Consider the following 12,375-nt stretch of genomic DNA (forward strand, 5'->3'; position numbering starts at 1 on the left):
ATATATAATGCAGGGACCATTCTAATAACCTATACATAAAACCGGCACAATTCTAATAATGGGTATATAATAAAGGGTCTATTTTAGTGACTGGTATACAATATAGGGACAATTCTAGTAATCAATATACAAGGAGTTAGCGGAAGTCACTCAACTCAGACAATCAGTAAGCAATGTAATTATTTTCCAATCCTTGGCAGGAGCCCTCACACCATAGCAGATGGCATGGGATCGGACCAGATACAGAGGTCCAGGCAGGGGTGAAGCTAGGCTTTCTGTCACCTAGGGCAAAAACTGAAAAGTATGTAGGATTAGGAAAAACCCCATTTTTAGTCTGTTACATTAAGATGCCAGGGACTGCTGCATTTTTCTATGGTTCTGGGGTTTCTACACTTTTTGGTGCATGCAGGCTCCACTATCTCACCCATCACAGAGCATTACAGTGACATATTATACAGAGAGTATCGCAGTAATCGCCATGTAATACAGAGACCATCAGTGACTGCCATGTAATGCAGGTAGCGTTGCAGTGAACGACAAATAATGCAGAGAGCATCGCATTGCCAGCCATATAATGCAGAGAGCATCTCAATTACTGCCATATAATGCAGAAAGCATTGCAGTGACCGCCAGATAATACAGAGAGCATCGCATGCTATATAATGCTATGCCTCGCATTGACTGCCATATAATGAAGAGACAGTGTGTAGTACAGACCGTCATATAATGCAGATAGTGTTGCAGTGCTTCCATATAATGCAGAGACCATATAGCCAGGGCTGCCATCAGAAACTGTGGGGCCCAGGACTGACAAAATAGGAAGTGCCACATCTGGGGGCGGAGCTATGGGTAATGTGAGTGGATCTATAGTGGGGGCGGGGCATCAATTGGGCTGTGGGGGTGGGTGTTATTATGACATGTCAATCTATCATATAAATTAAATGATACTCTTTTAAAACACACAAACATACCTCCCAACATTCCGAGTCCTACAGTCGGGACGAAAAGGGGGCGGGGCCTGATAGTAAATGGGGCGTGATCTGATGATATGTACCCCCCGTTTACATCACTAATGGGGCGTACCCGAGATGCTGGGCTGCCCCCGGGCTCCCCCCCATACTGTAAATAGATGATGTGCGCATTCGCACAGCATCTATTCTTGCGCTGCATACCCATTGCAGAGCAGCGGTGTATGCTTCCCCCAACTTCGGCCAGCTAGTGGGACAGCGGGACAGTCCCAGAAAAACAGGACTGTCCCGCTGAATGCGGGACATTTGGGAGGTATGCACACACACCCCAACCACATATTCCCCAGCCCTGCCCCATCAATCTCCCTCTCACAGAGTTCCCCAGTGTGCTTGTCAACTGCCGATCCTGCAGACATAATGTTGTCTTCTCTCAAAACATATGTTACATTGATTCTTCCTTATGCTCCTATGTATTTGTTACCCCATATTGTTGGTTCTTTTGTCTCCTGGTGGTGGCTATTTTGTTATGGACATTTCTATATAGTTAGTCATACCCTGATCCGCAGCTGCAGAGGCGGGCCCCTTCTCTGTCCGGGCCCGGGACAGGAGTACCGCCAGTTCCCCCCTAATGGCGTCCCTGCATATGTAAAAGAGACTAGCCCACCCATATACCACCCCTGCCCCCCCCACCCATTTACACCCATAATACTTATCACTCTGACTGCATTCTCCCTGTCTGTAAGATCTCACTCTTGCTGGGAGAAAGGGAGGGTCTGCAAACTACTTGCCACTGTACAAGTGTATTCAACAGTGATTAAGTACACTTGTAAAGTGTCAAATAGCTTGCAGACTCCCTTGCTCTCAGCGTGAGCTCTCACAGACAGGTAGATCAGATTACACACTGTAGAGAGCCGACAGGCATCTGCTCACCTGTCATCATCCACCCCGGTGGCTCCTGTTCAGTTTTACAGCACGGCACTGAAAATGGACCCCCCTCCACCCCCCATGCTTGGGAACATGTGTGCACCCTGCATCCATTGTTAATATGTCCCCCTCTACACTGGGCGGGGCTGTGCTGCTTTTCTTCTCATGACGGCCGGCTCCTCTTCACATCTAAGGTGCGCAACGTGACGTCAAGTTCACACCGAAAAAGCAGCAAGCAGCATACTCAGTGCACGGAAAGTCTGCAGCTTGATTCCCATAGGGCTACAAAGTAAGAAAAAAAAATCCCCAAAAACGATAGGGGGACACGTGCCTCGTTGCCTCCCTCCTCTGAATCTACCACTGGTCACACATATAGGGGAGATCATGGACATTATGGGGTGATCAGAGGTGGACGCTATTGCAGCAACGGCTGTGTATTTGTTCTAATGCTGATGGATGTCCTAGTGGGAAAACAAATTGTCAAAAAAACAATATTTACAGTTCAAAGTGAACTAAAGTATAGGATGTGTTTGAATCATCTTACATGTTGCCATTGCTGAAATGAAACAGGTGATGGGGCATTATTAGCCCAGATTGTAGCCAGATTAATGTTTTTTGAAGTACAAAAAGTTACTTAGGCATAGATCCAGTAATGACAATTGTATGTATTATGTATTATTATTTATTGTAATTAACAAACTCCATGGAATGTAAACGAAAAACACACGCCACATAATAAAACAAGCAGTATTACAACATCCTAAAAGAGAATTCAAGTTAAAACATTTTGACAATTTAATATGCACACAGCCATGGGAAAAAAAACTGTTGTACAATCTTTTTGTATGAGAGAGCACAGCTCTAAAACATCCAAGACTTCTATGCCATCCATCTTGCTTCATCAAGTTGCTCTTTTAAGTCCCCTTATAACTTCCCCTTTTCCTAGTCTCTCTCCCCCAGTTCTATCTCTTATCTGACTCTTTCCATTCCCCTTCTTTCCCTATCTCTATTTCTTTACCCATGTTACCCGATCTATCTCTCCCCCTCTTGCCCCATCTCTCTTTGATCCCTCCCCCACTCTTTTCTCTCTTTCCTGCAGTCCGATATATTGGTCCTGTTCCAGCCACAGATCACCGCTGCCGATGTATCCATATCAGACTGCACACAGGTCTGTTTGGAGTCACTGTCGGACAGCCTTGGCTCATTATATAATAGATTTGTTAACGTTTTATCAACACACAGTATTTTCTGTCCTCCTGGTATCTGAAAATTCCATCTCTGGGCCTGATTTAGAGTTGTACATTAATGCCGCCACCGCTGCTTCATCTGTGTGCGCAGTGGATGTTCGAAAAAATGGAAATGTCGCAGACACCTAGGAATGTATTGAGGCGCCCACCTGCGGCTTTGTAAATCCAAACAGCTGCATACAAAGATGCAGCATCGGTCGTAGATCCTTCGATTATCGGTCTTTTTAGTAGCTCTATGGCAGGGATGGGGAACGTTTTTTCTGCCGAGGACCTCTTTGATATATATAACATTATTCGTGGGCCCGGTGCAGGCCACGACCCCTCTGTGTGATGTCACATGGGGGCGGGGGAACAATCGACGGTGATTACAGCAATGCCCGGAGCATCCTGAGGAGCTGTAAGGGCAGCAGCGTGACCGTCTTAAATGTCCTAAGGACGCTACAGGCGGCACTGCTGCATAGATTCTAGTTGCAGTGTGCCATTCTAGGCACCGTGCTAGCCAGATGAGGCTAGTAGAAAAAAGCTCAGAGGGCCAGACCAAATGATTCCACGGGCGTTATATAGCCCCCGGGCCTGAGATTTCACATCCTTGCTCTATGGTCATGCAGAATATACCTTAACACATATGCAGTGCGACTTAGACACATGCATAGCTTACCGATAATCGCTCAACAGTGTAAATATCGGCATAGCGTACAACTTTGAATTAGGCCTTTTGTTTGCTGCACAATTACCTTTATTAAATATCTGATTCTTTGGGCAAAATTTACTAAGCGGAGGTTTGACGGCGGGTTCTATTCTATTCTAAACCCCGGCGGTTTGGTGGCGGGTTCTATTTTGTTCTAAATCCCGGAGGTTTGGTGGCGGTTTTGCAGCAGTTTCTAAATGACAGCCCTGTTCTGTTCTATTCTAAAATGTGTTTTGATGGCAGTTTTGCAGCAGTTTTGGCCTTAGTAAATCTGCAGATAGCAAAACTGCCGCCAAACCATAGTCAAAACACATTTTAGAATTGAATAGAACAGGGCTGTCATTTAGAAACCGATGCAAAACCGCCACCAAACCCCCGGGGTTTAGAACAGAATAGAACCCGCCACCAAACCACCGGGGTTTAGAATAGAATAGAACCCGCCGTCAAACCGCCACTCAGTAAATTTTGCCCTTTGGCTCTTCGTTTCCAGCAAATACACTTCATTCTGTAAAATATAGGCCTAGCAGACAAGTCAGGCTTTTACCCTGAAGCTTTCACCTCCACTCTTTCAACCTTGAGTTTAGAAATCATTCCAGACTTTCTTGTAATTTGCTCTCTCAATTTTGTGAAATGTTTAATGAGTGAATCTTGTATTTAAATAATTTACTCTTCAATATTAGCCAGAAAAGTTCTAATTTAACACCACTGAATGCTGAATAGAGCACACAGAGCATTAAGGGGTGTATTTACTAAAGTGAGAGTTTTTAGAAGTGGAGATGTTGTCCATAGCAACCAATCACATTCTAGCTGTTATCTTCTAGAAGGTACTAGATAAATGTTAAGTAGAATCTGATTGGTTGCTATGGGCAAGGTCTTCATTTCTAAAATCTATAACTTTAGTAAATATACCCCTAAGAGTGGTTATTCAGATAAACATTTCGCTGGCGATCAGGTGACCAAGGCTACAGGCGAAACGTACGTCCTTTGAGCTGCTGGCGCCAAGCAGCATTACAGACACACCACCCCTGCAACCCTTGCCCTATTGAATTGTGTACTGGAGGCTATATGCTGACACTGAGTGAAGCAGAAGCTACAGTTTCCACCCTGGGACATTATCCATATGGGGGAGTAAAGACCTCTGCTGATACGCGTGAATCTGGTACGCATATTTAATACTGACTGTGTAAAAGCAAAATTTTTAAACTACTACACTATTGGGCGCTCGCTCTCTCTCTCACTTGCAGTATATATATATATATATATATATACTGTGTGTGTGTGTGTATATATATGTATATATATATATATATATATAATTTTTTTATTATTATTTATTTATTTACATTTTGTCAGAGAATGATACATCTTGGTGTGAATTGGTTTTCCTATTTCAGCATGTTGCTGTTTAGCTCAGGTAAATTTGCTGATCCTAAGAGAAAAAACAAGGCTAGAGATTTTCGAACTGGCAATTTATCGCTTTTAGAACCATGTTTGTCAAAAAAGTTGAATTGGTTCAAGCTGGTCTGTACTTAAATTGATACACTTTAACTGGGTTTTTTGTTTTGGTCAAACTTTGAACATGTTAATGTTTGCAGTTACAATTTTAAAAATTTTTGAATTCTTTAAAAAAAATCTTGTTTACTATTGTTAAACACACTTCGAAAGTGAATAGCCAGGAAGATACTGTCAATATTAATGGGAGCTGCAAATTTCTAACCATAAATTAGAATTTGGCCAATTGACAATTATGCCAGAACATGTTCATGGTCGTTGAACCTACGATCAAAATTTTCAAACATCTCATAAACATGGCAACTTCATTCTTAAGATGGAAGAGCATTACAGCAGGTACCACACAAAAAATTATAATTGAAAAGGGATATAAACTATCAGTGTGGTTGGATATTTTTCCATGTCATTACTGAATTCCCGGCCATGACAACTAATCTTATAAAATGGTTACACTTTTTCTGCTTTTCTTTTCTTTTCTTTTTTTGTTCAGTTATTTAAACAATGTTTTAAGAGAAACATTTGCCTTCAGGGCCACGTGATGTAAATTCTTTCCAGATGCTAGTAGGAAATAAACTGTGTTACAGTTCTTTTCTTCAGGGAGAGGTTTTTTCCTGGCCATATGTAATGTCATTTCTCCTCTGGAAATTGAGAAGTTTCAGCATACTTTACTTTAGTTTTGGCTGTTTGTCTAATATTCAAGAGCCAAAGGGGAGTAGATTTATTGCAATTTTTTTAGAAGACAACATTTTTATTTTCATTAGAGTGGAATGGTATCAATAATGATAATAAATAAAGATAATAAAACATAGTATACTTCCAAAATAAGGCATTTAATTAAATCCAGGTGCCATCTTTCATAAAGAACATATCTTCTATAGGGGATGCACCTACGGGTGTTGTAATGAGGACAAAAGGTTTGTCTAGTTTCAGATGCACACAAGTGGACAGGACAATTCTGGATATATTTATGTTAATACAAAACAGGGACTGTCATTGACAGCATGACAAGTCATAAACTCCCCCTTCCCTGGAACCCCTTATGTCAATCCATCATGTAACAAAATAACACAGGAATGGGCAATAGATGAGTATGTAACAAAAAGTATATTAAGAAACAACTAAAAACATTTTTGCCTTTCTAGCTTTAACTCACAAAAATATCCTCTACGGGGCATATTAATGCCCGTGGGTGCACGCATGCACCAGTCCCTCTCCTCTGAGCAGCCCCCCCACCCCCACCGCTCCACATTGGTTCCACCTCCTCTAGAGCGTTATCTTCCCAGTAATATTCGAGAAGATGGCGTATGTGCGCAAGATAGCAAAGGCTCTGGCACAGTGCCCGAGTCTTTGCTTTCACTGCCTGGTGCCATCTTTCTGAAGCTGTATGGTGCCATCTTTCTGAAGAAGCAATGGTGCCATCTTTCTGAAGAAGCATGGTGCCATCTTTCTGAAGATGTCAGTTTCACTTTCCGGAACGAGGCAGGTATACTCCTGGACGCAGGAGCCCATGAATGCCACACACCCTGCACTCATCGTAATTACACCTATGTGTCTTCTATACTTTTGGGAGGACCTAGAATCTCACACACACACATACAACAGATGCAAAGAGCTAGAGTCGGCACTACCATTAGGTGTACCTAGGCAGATATTTTTAACGCTCCCCTGGCACCCTCACAATCACAGCTCCGGATGCTGATAAGAAGGAGAAGCAGTAAGCAGTTTACATTTGCAGCTGCTGGCTACTGCCCCCATGTCAGTGTTATAATGGGAGTATGACCCATAACTACCATGCCAAAGCCAAGTGTCACACTACCAGTCACAGAAGCAGCGGGTGGTGCACATTTGGAAGATGTGAGGGGCATGTCTAAGTCACCCCAGAACCATGCATGGTTCTGTAAACTGAAACTACAGTAAGTCCAATTTACAGTAGCTAGGAGTCTGCAGACCCTCTGATTAAGGCCTCACACTTGCAGCCTTTTCCCTGGCTGAGAGGTGAGAAGGGCATGGCTGACTCAAATGAATGAAAGGCCCATCCTCTCTCCTCCTGGGTAACTTAAACCAGCTCTTACTTGAACATATTGTAAAGCTGTCTTTCCTATGACACACTAAAATTCCCTCAAATTTTAATAAAAAAACATGTATAATAAGAGCAAAAATTGGGTACAGGGAAGGGGGAATGAAAGACAGAAAAAAACACAAAAGCTAGAATCTTATGTGTGTATGTATTTTTCGTATACTCTGTCTGGCACCGGCATTCTGGACGCCAGCATCCAGAAAGCCGGTATTTAAACTACATCCACACTGTTAGTCCATGTAGATGCTAATTATTTGTGCCTTTATTTAACTTTAGAGTTTCCAGCATTCAACACCAACTGGCTCTACTGGACAGTGAAACCTGGCCAGGAATGGCTGAAGCAGACAGGGATCATCTACAGCTCATCAAGGAGAAGGAAGCCCTTCTTCAGGACCTGCAGCTCATATGTCAGCAGAGACGATCACCGGAAGAACTTGCAAGGTTAGAAGAAGAAAAGAGCCGTTTGGCTGATGAGATCCAGAGGGCGCGCTCCACCTCTGCTCAAGGAATCACTGAAAGGTTTGTAGTTACAGTATTCAGTAAACATTTCTTTGCTTCATTATGTAAATGTAAAATGATCATTGGCATATACATTATTTGTTTTCAGTAAGGGTATAAAAGCAATAACAGTGTAATACCCAGCTTCATTTGGCTTAATACTATTTATTTATTTTTTTACTATACTAATAGCTTCAACGTCAGTTCCAACTAAAAAAATGTTCACATACATAAATAATGAAGAAGGATTACAGGCCCCAATCCATAGGCTTTGCTCTGTTATCCCCCTATGTCTTTTCTATGTATGCTGCAAACTAATCTGGGGTTGTCAGAGAAGCAAAGTTATTTTCTTGAATTGTTTTGTTAGAACCATTCTGGGCACAGAGTATTGGATATCTGTCTTGAGCATAACCTCTCATTTGACATTTTTACCAATGCATTCCAAGTATGAGCCAAAGATCCTTGTACTGAAATGTTTTCCTAAAAAGACTCTAGCACAGGCTGGAAATAAGTAGGTGATTTATCTTAAGCAGAAGAGTGTTAAATTGTTGGTTTAGGAGAACAAATTGTTTTCTGGACATGTGTTATGGGAATCTGGAGGATTGGCAGTCTCAGCTGAGTCTCATAATGCATCATGTGTATTCTAAGAGGGGAATCCAAAACAGACTGTTGCTAGGCTGACCTCTCTTATGTCTCCCTGGGTAGCCAGGCATGCCAGTCATCTCTTCCCTTGCGCCACACTCAGAAGAAAAGTGCATCATCTATACCCAAGGGCACACATTTGGATGTTAAACAGTGAACAAATCAATACACTGATGAATGATTGTATGAAATGAATATTGTACATAGCAGAAACAATTATACATAGCTTTACAATACAAGCTTCTGGAAGACAGATCCATGCGTACATTTGCAGTGCTGAAGCTACAGTAGTGTCACATAGTGCACCACTCTCTCACCGGACAAACTCTGCATTCTTAAGTTCCCATGGTCATACCCAGCAGTGATTGGGAAATGCAGTTTCCTTTTCACATCATGGGAAGCGCTGAAGACTGGTTGTTCTGCTAAAAGCTGTTTTCTAATATACCGTACTGTACTCATGAAAATCAGCCTTAGTTACGACTAGCACATGTGACTGTATGAACGAGATAAAGTTTCATTTTTTCTCACTCTTCAGGCTATGATAAAACTCAGGAGTTGAAGATTTTATCCTTTGCCCCAAATATAATCACACATATCCTTTGTCACACTATTGTATCATGGAAGGATTATTACACCTCACTAACAGCATAGCACAGAGAGATGAGTAGTTATGAGGAAAAAGAAGAATACTTGTTGTATCACTGCAGAATGGTGAACTGTAGAAGTTGTCCCAGGCCTAACACTACCACTAGATGAGCTAAATGGCTGTCTAGAGCTCAAATATTTTGGGGACACCCACAACATTTAGTGGCTGATACTGAGGCAGAGTGGCTGTTTGCGTAATGCTGCAGTATCCAGATTTACTGCCTTAAGTAGATGCAAATTACCAAAGGGCTAATATGAGGATCCGTGCAGATTCAAGTGGGAAATCCATTGTTTTTCCGTCCACAGTGGAAACCATCATCATTAGTATCGGCACTTGAACCAGTCCCATTCTAGGTGCAAGAAATCCATCAGAAACGGGCTTCCCTTCCCCTTACGCACGACTCAGAATAGCACTGAGGTATAGCTATACACCCACAGCACTCCTGTAAGACGGAACAGTTCCATGTGATCGCATGGTACCCACCCCTACACACCCATTTCCGGCAAAGGGACATCCGACCAAGATCCAGACAACTCAGAACTAGAGATACACCAGAGATACACAAAAATGTTTTAATTCGCATCTGCGTATGCGCTGTATGCTAAAACTCTATTTACTGTACGTCCATGAAAGAGAGATGCATCCGACTCAGATTCATCCCCTTGATGAATGTCACTCATTTAGTGTTTTAGAAGCCTATTTATTAACATTATTTTTACTAAAATAAAGTGAAAAAGGGTGTTTTCACACCTTTTTGCATTATTTTAGTATCACATAAATTTACTAAAGGGCTATTGATGTAGAATTTGTAAAATTCTACTCCAAACCCTAATTATCACATATTGTTAGTAAGCAGATCGCATTTCCTATAATTGTAATGGGAAATGTGATCTGTCCAGGTTTACTAAAACAAAAATGTGGAAAAATACAGGGGGGGCTATAATAATAACACCACCTGGAGATGGCGTTATCCAGGGTTCCCCCTGTTCCCTGACTCCTGGTCTGCTCTAACAACTCTATAAAAATAGTGAAGTAAAAAAACACTTACCTTATCAGGGACCAGTGATCGTTGCTCCGGTGATGTCCTATTGGGCACCGGTCAGCTGGTCTCCCGGCTCCTGCACTGTGACCCTGGTCAGCTGCTGCTTAGAACATCACTGGAACACCAATCACCGGAGGTAAGTGTAAGCTAAGGACATGGGGGACGTGGGGGGATCAAGGAGGGGCGGTCGCGAAGGGGATTGCGGTAGCTGGCAGCGGTGCATACACAGACACTTTCTACCTGTATTTTCTCCCAAAAATACAGGGAGAAGTGTGCGGATGGGTTTCGCAGTGACAGCTTTATCGCAAGCTCTGTCCCTGAAAGGGATTTTTGATCAATTCCTGTGATATTTCTTAAATTTGCAATGCAAATTTAGTCGGAAATATCACATTACAACCGCATTTTAAATGCGGATTGTAGTAAACAGGGCCCTTAGTTTTTTTTCTTGCAGCTCCCTAGAAATGAAAACATTAGGGCTGACATGCTCATTCTTTGCCTAAATGTCCAGGTGGAGGTGAGAGAGAGAGCAAATAAATAACAGGTAGATGGTGATTGCTGGATGAATTACAGGGTGAGTGGTGAGGAAATGAATTGCAGGGTGAGGTTAGGGAAATGGATTACACAGCACGGTATTGTGTCCATCTTGTCCATCAGTAACTGTTCTCAGATATTTTATTGCTTTATCAACTTTGGTGAGTGTTGTCTCTTGATCAGTATTTATATGTGGCAGATGTACTAAGCTCTGGAAAGTGATATATTGGAGAGTGATAAACTACCAGCCTCTCAGCGCCTAACTGTCATTTTTCACAGCCTTTAACATGACGGTAGGAGCTGAGTGGCTGGTAGCTTATCACTCTCCAGAGCTTAGTACATCTCCCCCTTATTTACTTCTAATATGTTTTTCTTACCACTGTACCTGAGTTTCCATTAAGAAACACAGTTTTCAGTTGTCTGTGTTTCACATTCACTCCCACAATTATCTCTCTGTTCATCTTCTAATTGCTCTTTTCCTACCTTCTTCTCTGATTTTTCCCTTTATCTCTTCCCTGTCAGGCTGATAACTGTGATTGGCCATCAGGGAGAGGTACCCGTCCCTAGCACTGAGCGTCCTAGGGTCATAGAGACTAGATATTGTACTGTAACAAGAACATTTTAATACATTTATCACTTAATCTTGACATGAAACGAATCCAAAGGGAAAATACAAACATAGGATTACCGTCCCTTTAAGCCTTCGGAATCACTCCTACGGACTTGCTTTGCATTGCAGAAATTTTTCTTTTTTTTATACTTACAATAGTTGTTTTGTTTCTGTAGGTCTATTGTATAGAAAATAGCACTTCCTATTCCAAAACGAAATTCCCTGGCAATGCTAAACTGTCACGAGTTCCTCTCTAAATAAACATTTGACATTAAAGCATAAATAAAATAATTGTTTACTATTATACTATTATATGTCCAGATTTCCAAGTCATGTAGTGGTCAAATTGGATGAGATCCAGCCGTTTGATTCCTTGGGTTGATCAACTAGACCAATTCCAGTATAACAGTGACTACGGGAGAGAGGTATCAAACCTTCTAAAGAGTGAAGATAGCAACTAATCAACTTCTAGCTATCATTTCTACTTCAGGGTCCATAGGGGGTCCACAGGGTTGACCTTGGGTATAGGTTGGGAACCAAATCCGGGCACCACGCAGTTAAAGCTTTTAGCTCCCAGGATGCACTGGGTCCACTCTCCCTATAACCCCACCCCCAAGCCAGAGGCACCTCAGTTTAAGTTGGTGCCCGGCCGGAGTCGGGTCACCGTTAGCGCAGGGGGAGCTGATTAGCAGCCCCTAAGCTTATTTTATTTTTTTAGGGACAAAGTTTTTTCATGGACTTTGGACTCTTCAGAGCGGCAGCGTCGGACTGTCCATAGGACGTCTAAGCTGCCGCTCCGTCACCCCGCTGGCGCTGAGACGCCAGTACAGATCTGGGGATCTCAGCGGGACCCCAGAGTCTGTACTAGCCGGACTCTGCGGGCGCCCAGGACTGCTGCCGGATCCACGGGGAGCAGGTAAGGTCGCGGATCACCGCTTGCGGTGATCCGCGCATTTCAAATGCAGTCCTGTGCCTCCGGTCTCAGGGGAC

At 42.6% G+C, this 12,375-nt stretch overlaps 1 protein-coding gene across 4 annotated transcripts in view; it reads left to right on the forward strand.

Moving 5' to 3' along the window:
- WWC3 (WWC family member 3) overlaps window positions 1–12,375 on the forward strand; it is a 231,472-nt gene that overhangs the window by 179,687 nt on the left and 39,410 nt on the right. For all 4 annotated transcript variants that reach the window (XM_088451663.1, XM_088451664.1, XM_088451665.1 and 1 more), the window contains exon 9: window positions 7,693–7,935. In XM_088451663.1, coding sequence (XP_088307789.1) covers window positions 7,693–7,935 — 243 coding nt within the window. The remainder of the gene's footprint in view (window positions 1–7,692; window positions 7,936–12,375) is intronic.

This window comes from Taudactylus pleione, unplaced genomic scaffold (assembly GCF_031769625.1).
Source record: "Taudactylus pleione unplaced genomic scaffold, aTauple2 ptg000026l, whole genome shotgun sequence".
Classification (NCBI taxonomy): domain Eukaryota; kingdom Metazoa; phylum Chordata; class Amphibia; order Anura; family Myobatrachidae; genus Taudactylus; species Taudactylus pleione.